Source organism: Seriola dumerili, unplaced genomic scaffold (genome assembly GCF_002260705.1).
Source record: "Seriola dumerili isolate Sdu_G_001 unplaced genomic scaffold, Sdu_1.0 BDQW01000068.1, whole genome shotgun sequence".
Lineage (NCBI taxonomy): Eukaryota > Metazoa > Chordata > Actinopteri > Carangiformes > Carangidae > Seriola > Seriola dumerili.
Genome location: NW_019174323.1, coordinates 10,283,631 through 10,307,461, shown reverse-complemented (window position 1 = coordinate 10,307,461; position 23,831 = coordinate 10,283,631). Strand labels below are relative to the sequence as shown.

At 39.3% G+C, this 23,831-nt stretch overlaps 2 protein-coding genes across 2 annotated transcripts; both read right to left on the bottom strand.

The window, feature by feature from the left end:
• Positions 1 to 2,938: 2,938 nt before the first annotated feature.
• Positions 2,939 to 11,058, bottom strand: slc35g1 (solute carrier family 35 member G1). The gene is made up of 5 exons (XM_022742453.1): positions 10,578 to 11,058; positions 8,508 to 8,682; positions 7,574 to 7,708; positions 6,981 to 7,177; positions 2,939 to 5,775 (listed from the first exon to the last, which is right to left on the bottom strand). Exons 1-5 carry the CDS (start codon positions 10,903 to 10,905, stop codon positions 5,363 to 5,365), a joined length of 1,248 nt encoding a protein of 415 aa, XP_022598174.1. The 5' UTR covers positions 10,906 to 11,058; the 3' UTR covers positions 2,939 to 5,362.
• A 643-nt stretch (positions 11,059 to 11,701) lies between these two features.
• On the bottom strand, positions 11,702 to 22,797 carry LOC111219719 (leucine-rich glioma-inactivated protein 1-like). The gene is made up of 10 exons (XM_022742452.1): positions 22,282 to 22,797; positions 22,033 to 22,104; positions 20,469 to 20,540; positions 19,746 to 19,817; positions 17,649 to 17,720; positions 16,168 to 16,337; positions 15,750 to 15,914; positions 15,296 to 15,516; positions 14,542 to 14,788; positions 11,702 to 13,749 (listed from the first exon to the last, which is right to left on the bottom strand). The coding sequence occupies exons 1-10, from the start codon at positions 22,491 to 22,493 to the stop codon at positions 13,400 to 13,402; spliced, it is 1,653 nt and encodes a 550-aa protein (XP_022598173.1). The 5' UTR covers positions 22,494 to 22,797; the 3' UTR covers positions 11,702 to 13,399.
• Positions 22,798 to 23,831: the final 1,034 nt, after the last annotated feature.

Below are 23,831 nucleotides of genomic sequence, written 5' to 3'. Positions count from 1 at the left end.
GCGAGGAAGATATACAGTCCACTAAACGTATATCATGCCACTTGTAGGCATAATATTGTTGTTTGGAAGTCATAGTTGCATCAGTGTTTTGTTTAATGTGGTAAATCCAAAATGTATCTATTTAATTGTGCTCTTGTTGTGACTGATTTACATAACGTGTTAAGCCTAAAATCAATATATCCGACAGCACTTAAAGGCTGCATCGGCTTCTCTCAGTAGCCAACTGAGCTGTGGACAGGAGGACAATAACTGCGGCTCTGGGCTACTTTGTGGTACCGTGTGTGTGTGTGTGTGTGTGTGTGTCACTACATTGGAATGTCTGGCAACGATTTCTCACCATAGCCAGTCGTCAACTTTATGAAGCTTCCCTGTACATTATTTCCTCGAAGCCAAAGTGATTTATGTTTAACAGTAACGCACTGCAGACAACTCAGTATAAATGAGTGCAATGTTATACATACCTATTACGTTTGGTTTAACTCAAGAGTCCAATCACAGATCACAGAGATAATTGTATGACCGATACATGCCTTGGACCCATGATTTGCCAATCTTTGAGCCAGATGTGCCTCACCTCAGCCGAATGAGCTAGATTTCTGCTTGGGACACGTTCAGTCTGCAGAGTGAAAGTCTAGCTCATTCATTTGGTTGGCAAGGGGAAGTTTCGTGCGCAGCAAATGCACGCATGAAAGTAGAAGAGAAAGTAGGTTACAATTGTGCAGTTGTTCTACCCTCTGAACGCACCGCGCGCCCCGCCCCCGATACAGCGAACAGCACGTGCTTGAGAGAGATGCCCTTTTCCACTTCACAGCTTATAACAGCATTATTTCAACTTGGAAAGTGAGGGATTATTTTCCAATTCCCTCTCGCTCCACCGATGGGAAGTCTTATGCCATCCATCAGGAATGTGCAACTCTTCCATTCTTCCAGCTCTCCTCCACCCAGGAGCAAGCAAACCTTTGGGAATCCCCAGCTCGCTGATAAAAGACAGGGCGGGTGGCCCTTCCAGTTTATCTAACATTTTTATTTGCTTGCAAAATCAAACTCAAATATGGTTTAGAACTTTGTCACATTGTTACGATTGTGACATTTGATGTGATGATAGCGACCTGTTTCTAACATGTTGACACTTCTTGCTGAAATTAAACATCTGATGTAACTTTATACACTGCAAACTCACATTCAAACATGTACCACAAGTTTGAAATGCAGCCAATAAGGGCAAGAGAGCTCCATTAGTAAGCAATGTGTAACTGTGTCTCTGTAATAAAGAGGAAAAAGAGGAAGCAGATAAGGAGGAGAGAGACTTTGACTCTAGATTAAGAAGTTATCCTAACACACAGTTTTGAAGCTTGGTGGTAGTATATTTATTCTGTGTTCAGAAGCCTATGTGCACACAGAGAGAGACTATTCAAAAACACAGAATATAACTGTGAATATAAAGCTCCCACCTGACCAGCCCACCCAAGATGATAGCGTGCTATGTGCCCAGAATAAATGGAATAAAGCAGAAGGAAATGCAAATTAAATAATATTGCACATGGATTTGTTATTAATTTGCCGATAATATTAAAGGTGTTATCAGCAAACATTTGCTGCATTCCTCCCTGTGGGTTGAACCTCTGAAGCTACAGTTGCACTTCAAGTTACACTTCATTCAGTGACGGCAGATCATGTGGCTTTTACTTCCATGGAAAAATAAAGATTTACTCCTATGATAGAAAAATAAGTAACACTATCTTGTTTATTCATCTGATGACACTGAAACATTTAACTACATTTACTTGCGATACCACATCTAAAAACTGCCATGGCAAGGCAAGTTTATTTCTTTCAACGACAAGGCCATTCACTGTGTTTTACTGAGGAAATGTAAGGCTTTATGAAAAGAAACACAAGGCAATACATAACTACAGTACACCGCCGCAACTATTAAGAGTTTCAGGTGAAGTTACATTGTCCTAATTTTTGTGGATCCTGCCCTCTGCTGTCAGAAAAAGCTGATTACATGTGCAGGGAGAAATTACAATTATACTACTGTTACTTAATGACCACTGATGTTATAACTATAGTAATGATAATAGTACCTAATGATAATAGAAGTATCATTAAAAATGATAATGCCTATAATACATAGAATTAACAATGTAAATCACTCGAGTTTGTTATTTGTATATGATGACACTCGTCAATATGAGTATACTGTTGTATATTTGATTGCGCTTTAAAGAAATTGATGATTGCATTGCATGTTGCAACTGAAACAAAAGTATTGCTAAAACTGTAGGTGGCAGCTTCAAAAACTCTTTTTACACAAGACATCTTTAGCCCCAAGTTATTCTACCCTGCAACAAAGAGCTACTCTGTTCTAGTTCCGCTTTTTTACACTTCACTTAGCTCAGTGCTCCACTGAAAAATTACCCTGCAACCATGCCTTGATCCAGAGGAAGGTTTGTATTATGTATATATTCAGCCCTCTATGCAAGGTACAGGCCTTTATTTTGCAAGATATGGGTGACACAAGGCGAACACAGCCATTTGGCATGAATAGACAAGGCCTCACAACTGTGCGTTGTTTACAAATAAAAGGAAAATAAACAAAGGCATAGTAGAAAGTTGTGTAGTGCTCGCAGAGACAAATAACCTGCACGCGTATACACACACACACACACTTGCACAAACACACAAAGACTACAATCCACTCAGACAGGTATTATTCTTAGCCCTCCTGTCAACAGCTGCCTGACTCAGTGGTTTGTAAAAAAAGGTAGCCTAGTTTGTACCATTGTCATCTATTGAGTCATCAGCGGAGCTCGGGTAACGCCATAGGCTCTGGGACAATGATGTAAGAACAGACAACCCCTCTACACAGTTTGGGTCGGTTCCACAAGTTTCAGTCATGTTAGAAATATATAATGATGACCACAGACAACAAGAGTTATAAATTCATATAGAATTTATTCTTGAATAATAAGAAACTAAATATTAACCATCACTATGCAGAAATATATACATCTTATAGAATATGTCGATGTAATACATTACAGAAATCTTAAAAATACTATTAAAGCATAGTTTAAAAATCCTAAAAACATCTTTAGTAGGTTTGTAAGGCTTATAGGTCCTGAAACAAATGTTTACCTAACCATCTGCTGGCAATTCAACACATTGTGCTTACACTACCAGCATTCAAGTCAACTAAACCAAAATTCTGAGCACTAAAAGTCAATGTCAAAGCAAACCAAACAAGAACAACATAAAACTAGCCTCTGAACATCTGAAGTGATCTTAACATCCTACTGTACTACGAACAATGATAAATAAATGCCACAGTGTCTTTAAATAAATTCCTCCACACTAAAATACGACACTGGAATCACAAGTGGTAGGCTGATTTTTGTATATTTCACACTTTGACTGTTCATCACTTAAAAAATTAATTATATCCCAGGGCTTGTTTTACAATGACCCAAAGTGAACAATTTAACTACAGTTTATTCTGCTCTTTAAAACCAATGGGTAGGATTAGAATTTTATGAGCTGTTGCATTTTTTATTAATAACTGGTACTGGTAATATTGATGATAAAATATATCAGTGCTATCCTAATCAGTATAATTTGACTTCTTCTTGCATAATGTTTGTGCACAATTGAGCTAATTTCAAACCACAGCAAATTAAATGGAAATAAACATCAAATAAACTCTCAGGTCAATCTAAGAGAGTGCTTTCTCCAGCATAGAAAGGGCAGCATTGCTTTAATTGTGCTTTCACATGTGCCATGCCTTATAGGACTTCTGTAAATCTCTAGTCTCCTTAAAATATATAGTTGACTTCTTAAAGAAGAAAATTAAGGAAACAAACATACATAACTGTTAAAGAAAGTGTCACATTAGATAAAAAGAGAAGATATTCTTAGACTGTTGAGAGCACTAAATAGATGCTTTAGCTCTAAGATGACATTAAGTGCTAGCCACCATAAGACTGGCCTTTGGGGGATATAAGGGTCACATCTTATGTGCCTCATTTAAAAAATGCTGCTAGACTTTATCTTTGATTTTTGTCATACAAGCATTTAAAAATCATTACTGACTGAGATGATTTTTTTCTCTCAGAAGAACCCTACTTCAGGTCCATTTGCACAGTGACACAAGAGAACTGCTCAGTACAAGCTGCTGGTTACTGAGCAGCTCTACTGAGAAAAGCTGGAGGTTAAAGGTCCCTACTTAAGGCACAATATTGTTAAGAAATTATTAACTATGAACTGGATAATAATAGATATTTTCCATTTGCTTTTAATATATTAGTAAAGTAACAGAAGAAAAATCAAATCAGAAAATCAATATATCACAATGGAATAATGTTTGGGCAGGCTTTCCGTGTAATTCTAATTTGGCCATTATAAACAGGTGAAAAATCCCTGAGAGAATCCTACAGCATGATTGTGTATTCAAGTAAAAACTCTGAAAACCCATTTTGAGATTTTATTTTCAGCCTTTCTATTTTTCTATTTTTGACTCAAATATTTGTAATGTCTTTATGATAAAAGCTTTTTGTTTGCTAAAAAAATGGCTAATAAATGGCTGTATTTAAATGCTTATACCACTTATGTGCATTATTTTACCTTTCCTTATAGTAGTTGTAAGAGTGATCATAGTTACATTGTCAGCATCACAGATGCATTAAGTGTTTTCTTCACAAATACTCATTTCACAGTGCCTAGCACATGCCACAATAAAATAAAATACGTAGTATACTTTTTTTTAGTGTACTATTATTGTTGTTATGTGAAACAGTATGAATGGTCCCAATACAGTAAACCTATCTCTTTGGCTATTTCGTTCAGGTTGAAGCAAAAGGCAAATGGGACCCAAGGACATCTTTCATCAAACTTCTTCATTATGGTGAAATTCAGCTTTCACCCCATTTATGCTGTGCATATTTTATTAAGGAGAGAATAGGAATTCGCTCATGAATAAGCAGTTTGTTAGCTACACAGACTCCAGGGAGTGGGATACAGCTGTAAAGTGGATATAAAGGTTTTTCTTCTGCTTATTTCCCTCACAGATGTGCTCATTTACACAAAAATAAATGCATAATAGTTAATTACACAAGTTGACTCTCAGGCATCAACATGTATAGATGTACAGTATTCAAATTTGTATTAAAAACTCTCACAAGCTCATAACTGACCGCCACTTGATTATCCTTGTATGTTTTTGCTTTCAACTCTCTAAATAGCTTAAACCTCCTCCTTAGGTTTGCATGTAAATAACAAGTAAAACACTGAAGAAATCAAGAACATATGCTAGTGAAAAGAGTTTAAATAGTAATACTTAAGTATTCTATACTGCTTCTCCTGCTCAGCTCTTACGAGAGCTACTGTACCACTTCCTAACTGCTACTCCACTAGTGCTCAACACTACGCACAGCGCCCCTCCAAGGCTCCACAAGGTCGGTGCACGGTTAAAGAAAATAAACTGGAAGATGAACGCCAGCACCACATCCACAGTCCTCATCAGGGCCACAGGTCCGGCCTTCTCGATCTGCAGGGCTTTCGTCAGGAAGGACTGACCAGCAATACCCAGGACAGCGATCAACATCAGCAACCAGCGATCACGGCCACAGAACGGGATTTTCCATTCCCCAAGGACGGATACAGTGATGATGCACTCGATGAAACCGATTACAGCATAGTACCAAACAGAGAGGTAGTAATGTACGCTCTTCCCCATCTTGCGAAGGACAACAAACGTAAAAGCAGCAGCGATCGCTCCTGTGAATAAATCAAAAAATAAGAGACTGAATACACCAATCAGAAGAACAATGAAAGTTAAAAAGTATATTTAAAACTGCTGCTTCATAACCACACATTTATCACTAAATTCATTGTGAAATCATCCAAGTTAATTGACAAACGCTCTGCTGAAACTTACTGGAATGGGTTCCTTCTTGTGACCCTGATGAAAATGTTTTTTATTGGACTGTTGCTGACAGCCATAACCTAATAAAATCATCTGTGAGTCCATGTTTGATTGCCCCTGTATTTTCAGGCTCTTTACTAACATAATGTATTCTGCCACGCCATACCATGTGAACTTTTCCTGCATCCTTCTCTACAGTCAAACTGGCACCATTCGTAACCTCTGCCTCCTGTCAATGCCAAAGTATCACTTCATGGATGTCACTGTACTTAGGGGCCAGCCTTTGCGGGGAACAAAGTTCAATTTACTTGAACCTGATGGAAATCAGGCAAGCAAACGTTGCTATTGTTCAAGCAGTTGCTAAGGAGAGAAAATAATGGCTTTTATTTGCACAATGGTCACATTTGGTGTGACAGCAAGGTTATTCACAAATGTTATTAGGAAGGATTATGAGACTAACCACCACTGAGACCAATCCACAGAGATGTTGAATTGTGCTGAAGAGAGAATTTTGCCATACAGCAAAGCTCGTAATTTACCGATCGATCTTTGTTTGACAAAAAGTGAGTAAAAAGCTCTTGCCCACTTTGCCTGATGGGTGATCTATCAAGAAATGGCAGTGTTTTGCTAGTGGGAAGCCAGTGAGGGATCATGACTTTGTCGCTAAACCAGCAATTCCTGCAAGTTGGAAAATGCAAGCAGCTAAAACTAGGCTTCACAGCAGAGTGGTTACATTTTGTGATTGTGTAAGGTGCTTATAAATCTGAAAGGACCTCAAACCAATGCCCTTTTACATAAAGAGGAGCTTTTTAAGCACCATGACTGGAAGGAGACTCTCGGGAGTAAAACCACAACTAATTGAAAAGACTGTATCTCCCAGTTGAACTGTATATGCCTTGGGACATAGTTGTACTGAACTGAATTCCCCTAGTTGCCATGGTAATCCTGACCTGGTTAAGCAGTTAAAATAAATTACCAACTGACTGACTTATTATGGTCAAACAAACTCAAATGCTTTATAAATGCATATATAAACCGAGTCCATTCATTGTATTACCTGCAAATGCAGCAATAGTCCCCTTGATGTGGTTGGTGTAGTTGCCCTCAATGCCACGTAGATGACCGCCAAAGAGGAATGGTGGCCGGGCGATAAGTATGACTCCAGTGATGGTGAAGACAGTGAAGACACAGTCCCAGATTGTACATCTCTCCTTCAAGAAGATCCAAGCCAGGAGTGAGGTAAAGACTGGATTACTGAGGGGTCAATGGACAGTGAAAAAAAGGGTTAATAGACAAAGAAAGAAAAGTGATAGAGATGAGAGCATGTGAAAAAGTAAGTTAAATTAAGAGGGAAGTGTGGTGAGAAATGTTGATTATTGTCTCAACAGATTTTTGACATATGAGGTATACAGCTCTATGTGAATCCACTTTCCCATCTATTCAATGTATTAAAAAGAATGTGGGACAGATAAATAGTTAAGTAAGTAAGGAAAATGCTGGCAAGTGAGATACAGAGATGAGGGAGAGGAAAGAATAAGAATGAGAGGGAGATTAACGAAAACTGTACAATTCAACAAGGATAGAATGTAATTTTAGTGTTAGTATCATCTCTACTAATCCACTATCAATTATGTTCTAACCAGCTCTCACCTGAACATGATGACGGTGGCATCTGCTAATGGCATCTGCTGAACAGCATAGAAGAGCAGGATCATGGCATTGGAACCAATGAAACCCCGAAGTACCAGAAATATACGTTTATCTCTGGGTCCGAGGAAACCTGTCCTGGAGGAGCAGAGATATGAGGATGATGGATGAATGGATGACTGGATGGATGGATGACTAGACTGACTGATAGAGGAAGCAATTAAAAGTATTTCAGAAAAAAACAGGATGGACTGAGCAGCAAAGTGAGCTGAGTGATGGCAAATGGCTGGATGGTTCGGTAGATAGATGGATACATTTAGGTTGTGAGGAAATGACAGTGACGAATGGATGCATGGATGGGGCTGAAAGGAGAGGAGGAGGGGCAGTTTGGTTGGTGATGATTTAATGTTAAAATAAAAAAAATGCAGAGGAGGAATGGATGGATTGATGAACAGGTAGATGAATGAATAGGAGTACTGGTGGTAGTCTTTGGGAATTCAGTTTAATTTCAATTCTTAGGGTCAAAATGTGATTTTAAAGTATTATTTTCTAAAAATCTGTGATGTTCATTGTAGTCTTTAACAGTGTTGTCATGTGAAAATGGCATGAGATGTGTACAATATAACAACTTCAAGTGGGAAGACAATGAAGTAGCCTATTTTTCATCAACATTCTTAAACTTGTCTGAGCAGTGACAGTATGTTAAGTCAGGATTCTTGCCTACAAAGTGGACACAACACCAGGAATAAACTGCGGACAGGGAAAGATGCTATTTCACTGAGTTTATGCACTTAATCTTGTCACAACATATAAATTGCTGGTTTGGTTTGTTTGGGAGTGTTACTATAACCCTAATTATTTCATGTCATGTGTAAAACTTTAACCTGAAATTAATGTTTAAAAGTCTTAAATGTTTGAGTTTCTCCATTATGCTTACTTGTGGTAGATGAGTAATGGCATAACAAAGAGCATCTGGAAGAAGCAGCGTATGGCGCTGATTTCTATGGCGTGCACTCCCTGGATGGTTTTCACCAAGACGGCAATGATGGAGAAGAAAACTGTGGACAAGAAAGCATAGAACAAACCAAGACCAGGACATCCCTTTGGTTTTTCTGTAAAAAAGAGAGAAAAGGAAGAGCGAGTTAAAGAACAGGTAGTGATGGTGGCAGAGAAGATAAGTATGAAGGTGTAGCAAGAGATAAGAGGGCCTAAGAGGGGTACTACTGTTCCACACTTCATTTATAAAAATACTGCTTGTTTTGTTGTACTTATGTTGGTGCAGTAACTGCAGGATGGAGAGTATGTTACTGAACTCCATGTGGCCTGGGTAAAAATTCAGGTGCAAAAACCACAAACAAAAAGATCCGCAAAAGACAGCGGTGTAGTGTTTGCAAACCCTGCCTGTGGAACAATAAACTGATATGCTTGTGGAGATTAAATTTCAACCTGAGGTCACTCAGGCATCTTTCTTTGTGCTTGTCCACAATGTGTGGTCTATTTATCATTCCATTTATTATACAAAGCATTTGTCTTGTTAACCTTGCACCAAGCCAAACAGTTGAATGTACATCCTCTTTAACCTTAAGTTGTCATATTGGTGCACTGCTATCAGATTTGTCTGAATAGAGTGCCCAGTAGAAACATGCAGGAAGATCATTATAGTGTTACTTTACTGACTTAGTATTACAGTATTACACTTACTTTTGTTACTTGTTAATTACATTTTGATTGGAATCAGTGACTTGGATGAGATGATAAACATTAAGGCAAGAACAAAATCATATCATCACTTATAATATTTGCAGAATTTCATCATTTCAGCAAGTATGTAAATAATAATTATTAATTACTGTCAATCAAAATTTTAATATCAAAATTGAAATTGGATTAAAGAGAAAATCGGAGATAAGAAGTTGTTGGAGTGAGAATATCAGTGATTAACAAAGTGAACCCACACATTTATAAGTACTGCCTTGTTTTCCACATTGTTATTGGCATTTTACTCCGGGTACAAAATGTACATTATGCAAAACTGATAATCAGGGGCAATGAGAATGCATTTTTCACTTCCTTGTACGTTTCCAAATCAAAGCCACAGAGCCTTTCTTCCTCATACCCTGTTACACCAGTGGAAAAACCCCTTCTATACCTCTTTTGTTGATGGGCACTTACTTATTGAACCGGAGTGTTGGGCAAAAGATATTCAGATGTACACTGTAGCCATATAAAGAGGAAATGTTTAAAATTCAAAAGATCTTATTTATACAATCTGTGTGATATGCAAAGAGCCTGCAGGTATGGTTGCCCTGGTACTGTAAAAGTGCACAGTCATCCATCCTCTAAGGATGATGCAAAAGCTAAGCTGGCTTAGAGCAGACGGCAGGCTACAACAACCTAGTTGTTGAGAGGCACACTAACTTTGAACAATATGTGTCTTATTATGGTGATTATTAAGAATAAAATGTAAATAAGGAGATATAGTTAACGTTAGACTCTTGGTAAGACCAACCACTATCAATAAAAACATTACCAGTTAATAAATGACCATAAACAACATATTTCCATTTACTAGTATTTGTTTACACAGTCTAAAACATTTGGACTGTGTAACCCACTTTTATCGTGACGTAAATCTTATGAAATTACGTCATTTGTGTCAGCCTTAAAGAAAAAACAGAAAGGCGACCAAACTTCACGAAAATTGTTTAAATGACTTTAAATGTGCTTTCCTTCGACTTTAACGATGATTTTTGTGCTTTCCTTCGACTTGTAGGTTAATGATATACATGTGATATCAGCACTGTTATTACTAATACGTGACGTTACACGGTTGTATAACGTAAGGCTACGCAGGAAGTCTCTGGTTCTCTGGCTGCTTATCACTTTATTTCTGCATCTTCTGCCTGTCACAAAGTTCAATAACAGCCGACACTGATATGAGGGTGGGGGCATTTATCACTTCAGGGTTAAATCTCGTTTAACGCAGTGAGTGCGTGAACTCTTCTACCTTCACGTGCGCTTCCGTCTCGGGATGATGCGGGCTTGTTCCTGACGCAAAACGCAGGCGGACACAGCGTTTTCTTCTCGCTGCCTTCCTGTGAATCCTCGCTCCCTCGCGCTTCCCCCTTCTCCTCAGCATCTTCACCATAATGGCACAACACATGACAGTTTCTTTGCAAGTGAACCCGCTCTGCTGTCCGTTCATCGTCGCCACACTCGTCGTGGTCGTCGCCGTCGCTGTTCTTGTCATGGCTGTCAACTTTGTGAAACACCACAGTAATGTCGTCCTCTACGGATAAAGCCCGCTCGTGTGTACAGTGGTTACAGTCGCCCATGGTAAGATGTGGCGGCTGAGCAGCAGCATGCCTCGGACAGAGTACTGTCCTCCTTCGGTGCCCTGAGTAACTGAAAAGACAAGGTTAATGACTAACCTTGGTGCCAGGATAGAAACTCCCATGCGGTGGTTACTTTACCCACAGGGGGGCAGAACTGAACCCAATCCACCTCTGCTGGACAACTAAAACATTACCCAACATTTACGACTATTGCTGAGGGAGGCAGTGCATATTTTAACCAAACAGATCTCAGCTTACACATTTAGACAGACACAGGTCTTGAATTACATGTATGTAGGCTACATGATTATAAGGAGTATTAAAGCTCATCATTTTTTTTGACATAACACGTACGTCATAACCATGGCCTATACATCAAAAACATGACTTAATTCAAAATAACGAGGTCTTAGGATATTTGAAAAAATATCTGTGAGCTATGACAATGTAACAATTTCCTAAAGAATCATATATTAATTTTTAATTTTTTTGATTTTCAGCTGGAACTGGCTGGGGATCACTGTATTTGTTTTTGTTAATTCTGATGCACTTTTGACCACCTACCTTCACGCAACACTCAACACTTACTCAACACCTTTTAGTGCAGGATTGGATGTCACTGCATAAATTATTATAAAGTGTGAAAACACATTGTATCAGCTCAAGAGGAATAGGTTATAAATCTAAGAAAAAAAAACAACTGAATCCAAACTGGACTTGTAAGAGGATCTTCTACGTGATAATGAAGAGTGTCACTGATTTGAGTGAATGTAATGATTGCTGACTCCAGTTTATCTAAGGAATGGAAAACATAAGTTTACTGGCAAATCGGTAACAACAGTAAAGGAACCACATCTCTGATGTAGCATTTTAGTATTTTATTACTACTGTACATAAAATACAATGAGCAAGATGACAAAGGAATAACTAATATCCTCTACCCTTACCTAACTAGATTAGACTGACACAAGTAAGTCTATACTGTTTTGCAGATGTTGCATGTTACACAGTGTTTGAGGAGGTGATCCTTGTTTTTTTTTTCTCTTTTTTAAATATCTACACTAAATTCTATGTCTATGAAAAATAAAACATTGAGTGTGGTCCCGTCTACATACAAAAGCAATATCATATAAAGTACTTTACACAGTATTGTAAAAACGTAAACATTATATTTGGCAAGTTGTTGTCAGTGAAGTTGTTAAATTGTTATCAATATTCTGTTCCTTTTGTGTCAGAATAAGAGGACCGTGTGAAAGCACAGGTAGTAGGTGCTGCACAGTGGTTGGCTTTTAGTTGCAGAGTAAAGACAACAATGGTTTTGTCAATGAGGGAGAAAAGGGGCAAGAGTGCAGTGAAAGAGAGAGGGCTGGTTGACACAGTGGGATGCTTCTAGCGAGTCATTCATCAGGAATCAACACTATGAGTGTCTCTATCATGCATACAGTCTTGCTTTTCTGAGAGTAGACACAACTGAGATGTGATGTCGTTTTCCTAGTTTCTCACAATGTTTAGTGGATTCTTCAACTCATATATGAGGGTCAGTTCTTTAAGTGTAAAGTAATTACTGACGGAGCACAGGTTAACTAGCTGCCAAACTGTGCTAGAAGGATGAACATAATTCTCAGCAAGTAGTCCAACTTTTATCCGTATTTGGTAAACATTACTAACATTACTAACTACAGTGTTACTGTTGCGTTATCATCAAATTTAGATTAGATTACAATTTGAACATTCATGAGACTCTCCATCTTCTGCAAGGTATTTAATGACCCAGACTTTGTCACATGAGAGTCTAAACAGCTCTTGTGTGACAGAGTTCAATTAATTTTCCTGAAATGCCCTGTTTAATTAAAGAGGACTTAAAGAAAATTGTCTCTTGTGTCCATAGTTTTGGATACAACTGCACATGTGACCCTGGATGCATTTTGCCTCCTTTTCTCAAGAAATATTTCACTATGTAGCTATTGTTACATGGTCATCAGAACTACCAAATTCCTAAACCTTTACTATCAAATTCCTACAAGAAAGATAAACAATATATAGGGTTGAATAGAAAAAACATACTGTGTTTCAAGGTACTGTAGTGAGGCCTACATGGTTGAATAACAGACAAAAAGAATGAGTTGATAGTTTGTTTTTTCCTAAAAGATAGTCAGTTCGCACTCTGAGTAAAGTTTTTGACATGGAGAATAAGGCGTTCCTAAACAGTTTATCAAAATTAACTAGTTACAGCAGGTTGCCAAACATTAGGTATAAGGGACTGTGTAGAATATGTCAGAATAAACTCACTAATCATAACCAGTGTAAGAATTTCAATCACCTTATCTCAGCCCAGCCTAACCTTAATGTCCTGAATTGTATTTGAAACATCTTTTTAGCTAGTTTGAGCTTCTGCTTGAAACTTCCATTAGTTTGACTGTAGATGGGAATTGCTAGCGGATTCAAATTCAACTGGCAAGTAGTGTACGCCATTTGTCCTGATTTGACAATGGGTTTAGTTACTCAAATCAATCATGAGGTGCTCATATATCTGAGTTTTTCCCTTGAAGCTGGATGCAAGCAGGAACACCCGGTCGTCAATGGAAACCACAGAAAATGCTCGAGGCGCCTGGATATTCAGCTCCTGAGATGGGACAAACTGACCCCTCTTGGTGTCCCACTGGTAGACCTGCGTCAGTGAATAATCGCTGCCCAAGATGGCATACTGCCACTTGCCGACAGAGACAGGCTGGAACACCATAGAACCACGGGAGGGAAATGTCTGGACCTCCTTGAACATGGCACCGTCCCAGCGCATCACCTTGGAGTCCCCGATGAATCTTGTTAAGCATATAAACAGATCACCTTGGAAAAGGACAAAGATTCAAGGGACTGTTTAGTTTACACATTCAGCTACTAAATCAGAATCCGACATAGAAAAGCTCACAAAAACAATTCATCTAAGTCCAAAATAATTCTTAGCTTGTTGTCAGCAGCTAGTTATTAAAGTGTTACTAGTGGATGAGCTGTCCCTTTAGAAAGAACAAATACAGACAATAATACAATAATGATTAATGGGCAGGTTTTATTGCAGCTGACAGTGAAATGAATACCGATATGAGATGTGGAGCAATGAGCAACTAGTGTAATCAATGAAAATCAATGAAAATGTTGACCCTGTCCACTGTTAATCACACGCCCCAGACTATCTGCATTAAAAATAGAATGATGGCGTCTTCAGTACAGATACTGTTTATGTAGTATCCTGCTCTAAGGGCAAACTAAGTCACAGCAGCTGATACTGTGATATATTTAAAAAAAAAAGAAATATTGATATCGTGTTAATAATACACATATGATAATACAGTGATGGCAGATGTTCGGCCTTGTGGATCTTTTGTTTATCAGCTCATCTGGTCGCCTTTTCACCATCCATTAAGTAATTGTACCTTTTGTTCGCTTTTTTACAGTTATGGTTACACAACTATGGTCTCTCCACCTCCCTACACTCGTACTGAATCTAATTCATTTGCCAAAGAAGAGACAAAACATAAAAAAGTTAAAGTTGAATTTGGCTGATAGCAGTGTCTTTTTAGTCAGTGCAAAATACACCCTGTGTGTGTGTACATACACTGCTATTCAAGCTGCAGCTCTCACCTTGTACCCGAAAGTGTTTGACAGAGAAGACGTCCTCCATCTCTGGTATGTCAGTGCGGCGGTCAAACTGTTTCTGACCCCTGTTCCACTGGTACACAACAGGTCTCTGGGAGCTGCTGGACAAGATCAGGTGGGGTTTGTTGGAGATCTCCAGATATTCTACATCTGTGTCCCGGTACCACGGGTGGAGTGATTGGTGCGAGTAGAAGCCATTCCCATTCCATTTGTACACTGTTGTGGAGCCAGCCTGCGAGAAGAAAAAATGTCAAACATCAGCAAAGATCAACTTTATTCAAAACACAACTTATACTAAATGTCACAGACCTGTAACAAAGTGATTAATAGTGATCTACAAAAACAAATTAATCAGTAATTTTTAGAGTATGGGGCAAAAGATGAGTGTGTGTGTGTCTGAGTATCCTGAAACATATGTGAGAACATATGTGAACATTTGGCATTGCTGGAGTTATCAGCAGGAGCAGACACAAAACGACATGCTGCGCAGAACAGCAGGGGGAAGGAAAGGCTGACACGGTGGGAAGAAGACTTTAGAAGAGCAGAGTGGACACAGTAACACCTATTTACAATATATTGGAATCAAGTACAACTGCTTTGTTATTGTAATTGTTATTAAAAAAGTAAAACAGCCATCACTACTGAGCCGTACATTTAAGTGATCTGTCACCAAAAGATCTGTTTATGCTCTGCTCAATAAGTACTTCTGAGTATTGGAAAAGGAAAAAAAACAGCCGACCTTAGAGCTGTCAGCGATGACGAAGAAAGACTCCCCATCGATCATGAACGTCTCCACGTCGTTGGGTTTACGAATCTTCAGGATGTCAATGTCCTGGATCTTGATGAACTTGTTGGCAGAGGTGTCACGTTTGTAAATGTGTGAGCCCCCAAACAATTGGGCCACGATGACAAAGAGGTGGTTGTCGATCACCATGGGCTTGCACACCACAGTGGAGGTGCCTAAACAGGAAAAGAGAGGAGAGGATGATAACAAGGAAAAAAACATTATTAATACAAGACGGATAATCATTGATACTAAAGGAACAGATAGCATTTGTTTTATATCCCTAAAGAGTGCTTAACCATATTGAGACAATATAATCAATACACGGTTACTCATACCTCTACCTGTCATTTCTGCCCCAGTTAATAATTATGCCTCACTGCTCTTCTTTTTTTTTTTTTTTACTCACTTTCAATGGTGTCATAAGTTCTGAAGGTCATCTCAACGTGATCCCATTCGAGGAAGCTGCACGTCCCAGCAAAGGGTTGGGGGAACACAACATACTGATCTTCGCCAAAGGTGAAGGCCTCCACTGAAATGGACTCAAACTTCAGTGACTGATAGGAGGCAAACTCTGAAAAGTATGACATGACAATGAATTCTTTCTTTTCTCTCTTCAAATAATCCTTTCATCTTGATAAATTCTTCCATACACAGGTAGGACGAACACTGCTATGCATTTTGGCTTTATTCCCAGCACTGAAATTGTTTGTATGGACAGGAAGGAGACATGGGAGGAGAAAAGGGTGAGGCAGTCAATTGGGGACAGAGAGCTATTGTTGATGTATTTCCTCTATGACAAGGGGACAGACAGAGGAAGATGATACCTGCTGTGATGCAGTCAAAAGAGTGTGGCAGCAGGTCATTGATCTTCTTCCCCTGGTGAATGGGTGGGCCGCTGCAGTAGATCTGATCCAGGGTGGCGTTAGTGTTGTGCATCCACTCCACCAGCCACTTTAGCTTGCAGTCACATATCAGGCTGTTGCCTCGCAAATCCCTACATGCACGGACAAATAACATGGAAGATCAGTTGACAGATTTGTTAGTTACGACATAATATCATAAACAGGCACTTTTGAAGCATGTATTCTAAACAAGTTTTGGATTCTTAATCTGCTCTCCTCTACATGGCTGCACTTTAGCTTCCAGCCAAAGACAGCACAACAACAAGTGGTCCTCTTTGCCTGAGTGATCTCTGCTTGTCGCCCACTCTCAGTCGGAATTGTTGTTGACCTTGAATTTGTGTATTGAATCCACACAAACACACACACACACACACACACACACACACACACACACACACACACACACACACACACACACACACATCGCTGGCTGCATTATTCTAGCTGATTGTAACCAAAGCCAGCATCCAATTCTTTTCTCTGTAACTGACTTGTTTAGCATTTACCCTGACATTCTGGCATGCTAACCCAAGTTTTCCTTTACAATCTGTCCATTCCTTACTCTGTTTCTTCTCACTCTGATCCTCTATTTAGAGTAGGGATTCCTCTTCTTTCCATTCTAGCACCATGGCTTCATAATATTACTCTATTTAATTCCACAGTTTAAAGGAGCTATTTGTAAGTTTTGCTATCGCTACATAGCTAACGTTAGCATTAACAGCTGTTTACTTAGGCCTACCAGTCTTGCTGAGAGCTTCAGCCATCGTTGTGTTTAAAAGAGGTTATAATATGTTCCTCTGACCAGTGCTACTTCTTCAGGGCAGCCTGGATGCGACAGTGACTCGATATCAGAAAGTGACGAGATGGTGCGGCCGGGTTGAAGCTAGCATATTAGCATGCAGTAGAAGAAAATAAGTGCTAGAAATGGAAGCAAAACAAGAGGGTTGCTTTCCACCGCTGGAGACAGCTCCAAAGGAATGAAGTTTGATGTTGAACTCGCAATGTTTCTTCTAGACAGGTGAGTGAACAACTGTTTATGCTAACGTTGGCTGTGTAGCGATAGCAAAACTTACAAATAGCTCCTTTAAGTAAAGAGGGGAAAAGACAAAAGAAGATGTTGCTCAGCATCTTCATTTTTTTTCGTGGGCTTCAGCAAAGCTCACCCCTCCCAAAAAAATCTCTCTGGACACCAAAAAATATTACAGTACATTTCTTCTTGTTCCATTAGCTTACATCAACTAAATTGTAGCCTATAGCTAGTTCACATGTCAAACACATGGAGAGGATCACATAGAAAAAGATAATGATTACTTCTGGTCATATTAACAATATATACGGAAATGTGTATGCATTTAGGCTTGAATCACTGTGAATATATTGTGTCTGATACAGGCTGCACTCACACTTTAGTCAAAGCGTCCATGCCCTTGAAGACATCCTTGGGCAGCGTCTCAAGATTGTTGTATGCCAGACTCCTAATCAACGTGAATAAAATCATAACACACACACTGATTGAATTAGAAGTAGACTGTCTCTCCACAGAGAGTGCACGCTGAGACATTTATCTGTATTATAGAGAGTAGAATAAACAAATTATTCTACCAACATAATTACAAGCGACTAAGTGTAAGGTCAGAACTTGAATCCCCCGACAATATTTCTGTGACATAGAACAATCATGTAGCTATCAGGTGTTTGAAAGGCTAAGCAGTGAAATGGAAGGGGATAAAAGAATTAGTGATTCATTAATTAAGGGAGAGTAATTACATGGAGTACAGGGAGGGAAAATCATTTGTTTGGAAAAGGGTGACATGCTGTTCTTTATACAACACACCCATTATGTGAAGCTGTACAGGGTAATATTTCATTCTCTTAATAGTGGTCACACTTCACACTGAAAAACAGTATTACTGCTCTTTGTTTTTGACCAACTAAAATAAGGCCTTACAGACAGTTTTCATTTGTGAGCATAGAGACTGAACTACAAACCAGAAAGAGCTGTGAATGCAGTGAAATGTCAGCGTAATTCATGGACGTTGCATTATTTATTTGAGAGTCGGTTTACCACTGGGAGAGGCCATTTTACTTTGAATTTGTGCAAGAATGCGCTCTCCAAACAGATGTGGGGTTAGAGCAGAGTGGACAGGATTTGAGCAGGACCCCTGCCTGTGCCTTTTAATAATGTATTTACTGTATGTGATGCATTCAAAACATCCTCTAATAATGCATTTATTCATCATTTTACTGGTATGAAAGTGAATTTACTTTCTTTTAAACCAGGTGAAGGTATCCACAGCAACAGGAAGAGGGCACTTTATCCCTTCACGCAGTTGCATATGACATTGGGGGTCATATTAGAAACACTAGTAGTAACAGTATTTGTATCTGTCCACCTATTATTGTTTGATGACTGCTTGACTGGAAATGGTTTAAACCTAGAACAATGGAGCATAAGAAACTGTTTTCTGTCTGCCACAGATAGTATGATACATCTGAGATGAATCTGAACCACTGACACTGAAACATTGATATTTGCAGCTTTAATAATGAGAATAATGGCTTCTCCCACCCAAACCCTGTCTGAATAAATCCTGACTTCCTGTCATATTTGAGTGCTTTCCACTACAGGATTTCCTAAAAGATAAACAGGGAGAGTTGAAAGTAACCCACCTATCCATCCACACATTGTTTCATGCATGGTGAGGAACACAAGTATGCAAGCATTTGGCTGCACCACCCTGCATGAACTCAAAATGTCATAGACTCAGGGGCAGATTATGAGCCACTTGGTTTAAAGTTACTGTACAGTTATATTTAGTCCTGACCTACAGGTCGAACACGTTCTCAACTATCATTAGTTCTGGCATACTTTGCAGTTCAGGAAAGTGAGATTGTCTTTACAAAAATACAGTTTATCTAATGTTGTTTGGCTTTTTCCTGTATTAAGATTTTGTTAACATGATTTCTGTTAACAAGGACGCTATTAAGAAATCTTTCCTAAATAATATAACCACATATACATACTGCTTTAACTTGTTTTTGAGAAATGTATAAAACTAACTACACAAAAATAACTACACAAAAATAAATCTATATGAGTTAAAGTCACTGAATCCTTCTTTTTTTCTCTGCAATATGTGAACAACAATTCTGCTGGTTCACTAAGTCAATGCAACATCTAGAGTCACCATGATCTGCCTTTCCGCAACCTGATCCAGCTGACACCTTCAGCCGTTAACCTTGGACATCACCACTGGCAGCAGCACTTGTGCCTACTTTGCACTTCACACAGTAACACAGTGATACAGTGAGAGAAAAGGGCAAATAATGCACATTTTATGTTGGAATATCATAAATACCAGTATCCTATTAGCTTTTGAGAAATTATTTAAATGGAGAATGTAAAAGCAGTTGGTGTAAAGTGTGGATGATTTGGGGTTAAAGTCATAAAAACTGGGGTTGAACAAAGGATGGAAGAGTATCAGTGAGGCAATACTTACAGATGTATCAGTGCTTTCAGGCCCCGGAACGCAAATGGAGATATTGATGCAATTTTGTTATTTTCAATAAATCTGTGAATGAGAAGCATTTTGATAGATTAAGATAGATTACCCCAATGTAAATTATCTCACATCTGAAATCCTTTGACTTCCTGCACGTCTTCCCCCTTTGCTGTTGTGAGAGAATATTGTGTAGAAAACCTAGATCTGTCCTATTTGCATTTTAAACTGTATACTAGCTGTATACAAGTATTCAGTACATTCATACTGAAATAAATGTCAAAATGAATTATACCTTAAAGCCCCTGTGCACCTAAACAGTTGTTTTCAATTATTGTTCCAAATTATAGACGCCTGCTCTGATTGATGTCGGACTGAGTTAGGCTAGGAATTGCATGAGGCCAGCAAACTTCATGAGCTAATCAAAATCATGAAAACGTAAGTTATCCCACCCTCATCAGGCAACATACGTGGAAAAACCTTTGTGGGTGAAACATGGGTGTGTAGGCGCTTTAAAATGCCAGTGTTCATGCCAATATTACACAATTCTTGAGAACAATGCAACGCTCTGATCCAAGGTCATCATTTGATCAGTGTATGGTGTATTCTATGTTTGTATATTTTATGACACTCTACCACAGAAATTCACTTTACCTTATATATTAATAACTATTCATGTACCAAAAAACAGGACTATTGCAAGCTTTAAAGAGAAATACTTACAGATATTCAAGATGTGGTAAACCTAGGAATGCATCTTCATCAATGAGGTCAAAGGAGTTTGCTGTGAACAACCTGTGAAGAACAAATGAAAAACAAGGAAGTACAAGGAAGTAACTTAAAGCTAATGTACACTCCTTTGTTATAGTTTCCAACCATGCTCGGAAACTCACTTCATTCACATAATTTTGTCACTGTTAGTGTTTCAAAACTATATTTACTGTACACACAGATGGCGAACTAGGCTAAGCTTCAAAACATCAACAATGAGCTGATGGGACGTAGTAAAATTTGGGGTTGCTGTTTGTTACCACAACACGATCTGGGAGTGTGATCTCCAAACTGTTTGATGAAGTCAGTGAAAACGATGTTGTGGCAGACCAAGTGTAAAAGACAACAGACTAATTCAGTATTTCAGCCCACGCTATGTGGTTAAAAAAAAAAAAATGAAATGAAATGAATAAAACGGGGAAATGGCAGCTCACTCCTACATGTTTTTTTCATGAAAGGAATTAAAGAGAGAAATGGTTGCCTCCTCCCACGTTTCTGAGTCACCCTTTGAACCAGTAATGTAAGAGTAGTGTCCAACAGCGACATATTGTGCACATCACTTCATCTACACATTAAATCTGATTATGAGAACTTGAAGGATTTGGCAGTAGTATAAGTCCAGCGGAAAAGTTTCGCCTCTATTTGGTGAATCTATTATTTAAAAAAAAAAAAAATCTCATTGGTATTTCATAATATAACATTTCAATCACAAAATGCCCCTTTCAAGTCCAAGATGTATGCACAGAAAACAGGAGACAGTGACCCGTCTACAAAGAAGCCCCATTGATTTAGTAGTGCTTTAATGGAGGTTAAGACACTCCGGGTCACCTTGATAGTAAATAATAACAGACGGGGCAGTACCATTTACTCACTTTCCCCAGTTAAATTTACCCTCTTCCTGGTCACCAGTCTGTTTCTCTGGCATCAGTGCATTGGTACCTCCTCCTACACTTGAGAGTTCACGCACATACAGACTGATTTATGGAGCAAGTGATGCCAAGAAAAATGTTTTGCTGAGACAAGAAGACGCTCGGTGACAGCGTGCTATTATGTGCAGTGAACTGAAACAAGTGTGATTAGAGAATACGGTTAAGGCCGACCTTGCTGTTGATTTGTGGGTTTGCAATAACAAATTGCTCAATAGACTCCAGCCCTAACAAAAACATCTAATAGTGCATGTCATGTCAGGATAAACTATACTGTTATGTACGTGGCTTTGTTTTTGTACGCCTTTTTTCCTCAAGTGTTATATCTTACAGTAAGAACATGTTTGTCTCCACACACACACACACACACACACACACACACACACACACACACACAAACACAAACACAGCCCCTGCTGTTAGTTGCTGTAGCCATGTGGTCTATTGCATAATCCTGACACCATTACAGAGAATCCCTCTTTAAATCTGCATATCAGCCCCTATACAGGTCCTCTGGGGACACCCTGCCTAAATAGATGGATAGATAGATAGATAGATATATAGATAGATAGATAGATAGATATACTCACAGCAGTTGCAGGGCAGGAGTGTGAACAAAGCTTCCCCCAGTGATTTCATGAAATCCAGACTTGACAAAAGATCTGCATGGATGGAGAACATGTATTAAAGGTGAATTTATCAGAAAGTGCAGTAAAGATGAGACCTGGATACACTGAAAGGCAGAGACAAAGGTGCCATAAGCTTTCCTGACTATCAATCATATGGTAGCCAACAATGAAATCAAGAGTCTTTCATTATGCAGCTGCAGGACCACTTACAGTGAAACGACGTCGGAGGGGAAAGTGTGAGGCACGGATCGGACATTCTCACACAGGGCATTATCTTTGGTGCAAATACATCCAGCGGGACATCTGGGCTGCCTCACTCTCCGTCCGTCTGCTGAAAGCAAGCTGACAGCGGCGACCCAAACCAAGAGCGTCCATCCTTTCCATCCTCTCCATCCTCTCACTGCTCTGCCCGGGTATCCCATTCCTTCTGTCCCGGCCGAGAACTATCACTCCTGGAGCATGCAACTTCTATAGGCAAAATCCACGAGGAGTAACCACAGGATTTAACAAGCAATCTTGCAATGGTTACTGATATACTTATATCAGTCTTGTTTGTTTTAATGACAGAAGCCCGTGTTGTGGCTCTCTGATGCAGCCTTGTGTCTATGCTTCTTGCGTCTCAATAGGAAGGCACCAGTCCAGCGGATTCGTTCTGCAAGGCACAGGATTACAAATGCAGGATAGAGAGAAAACTGTCTCAGATTTTTATCATGAAGATGAATTATCTCAAGCTCCCAAAATAAAAAACACGCTGCTACAAAAATCGGTCTATTTCTAATTAGTCTGCTGCTTACAAAGAAGTTGTCTTGCAGACTCAGTGCTGCAGCCATGAAAGGGGGGGGGGGGGGGGTAAAAGCGTAAATTCCCGTGAGAGAGAAAGAGAAGGGGAGAAAGAGAGCGAAGGAGGAGAGAGAGAAAGGGGGGGAGAGGCCCCAAGGTGCGCTTTTTTATCAGCAGTGCCAGCTATTATTTATGCGCGCTTCAGAGCCGTGCATGGCTAATGGCAAGCCGCTATTCATGAGCTCTGTGCAAATGCACCTGCCTCACTTCATTCAGATGCTGCCTCTTTTCTTCCCTGCTTTGGCATAATAATGACATTAACCGAAGAAAAGAGGATGAGTTTACTCCATATGGTTAAAAATAAACATAAAAAATTAATTCAGTGATTCTGTGGCCTGAGAAATAGGGCGAGAGCCATTCATGGTCTCCTCTATAGCATTTGTCTCTAACTGCCTCTCTTTCTTCAGTCCCACATTGACTGCTCTGTTGAGTTCAGTGGGTTGTGGAAAAGTCATGAAACACTGGACTTCTGTTCCCCAGACTGTGGCGAACTTTCACCCCTCGTCACCTTCTCATAACCCGAGCACTCAATTGTAGGTAAATATTCAAATAGCATAAAGCCCTCTTTATTTTCCATCTACCAGTTGAAACGCCTACATGCATCCTCATGTTGTCCCTGAGCGGAAATGAACGATATGATCCCAATTAATCATCATCAAGTGTAATTGGGGCATTTGTTCCAACATGAAAGTCAGTATCTGATGCTGTACTCCTCTTTTTCGCTGTAAGAGCCACATTTTGTGATACAAACGTCACCTTCCTTCGATAAATATTGAATAAATATTGACGGATGAATTAGGCTGTCCAGGCACAGTTTAGGTGGCCAAACCAAAGAGCTGGCTACCAGAGGCGAAGTAACATCTTGATTCTTTATCACAAAGTGACTCCTGCATTAATATCCACGTTAAAGGATACGGATC

What these genes read in the sequence shown, in the direction of transcription:
- slc35g1 (XM_022742453.1), bottom strand. Translation starts at nt 10,905, where the DNA reads ATGGGCGACTGTAACCACTGTACACACGAGCGGGCTTTATCCGTAGAG. An exon ending in AGACGGAAGCGCACGTGAAG is followed by an intron (nt 8,683 to 10,577) that starts GTAGAAGAGTTC and finishes TCTTTTTTACAG; the next exon opens with AAAAACCAAAGGGATGTCCT. An exon ending in CCATTACTCATCTACCACAA is followed by an intron (nt 7,709 to 8,507) that starts GTAAGCATAATG and finishes CTGCTCCTCCAG; the next exon opens with GACAGGTTTCCTCGGACCCA.
- LOC111219719 (XM_022742452.1), bottom strand. Translation starts at nt 22,493, where the DNA reads ATGGGATACCCGGGCAGAGCAGTGAGAGGATGGAGAGGATGGAAAGGA. An exon ending in CTGAAAGCACTGATACATCT is followed by an intron (nt 17,721 to 19,745) that starts GTAAGTATTGCC and finishes CACGTTGATTAG; the next exon opens with GAGTCTGGCATACAACAATC. An exon ending in AACTTATGACACCATTGAAA is followed by an intron (nt 15,517 to 15,749) that starts GTGAGTAAAAAA and finishes TTTCCTGTTTAG; the next exon opens with GCACCTCCACTGTGGTGTGC.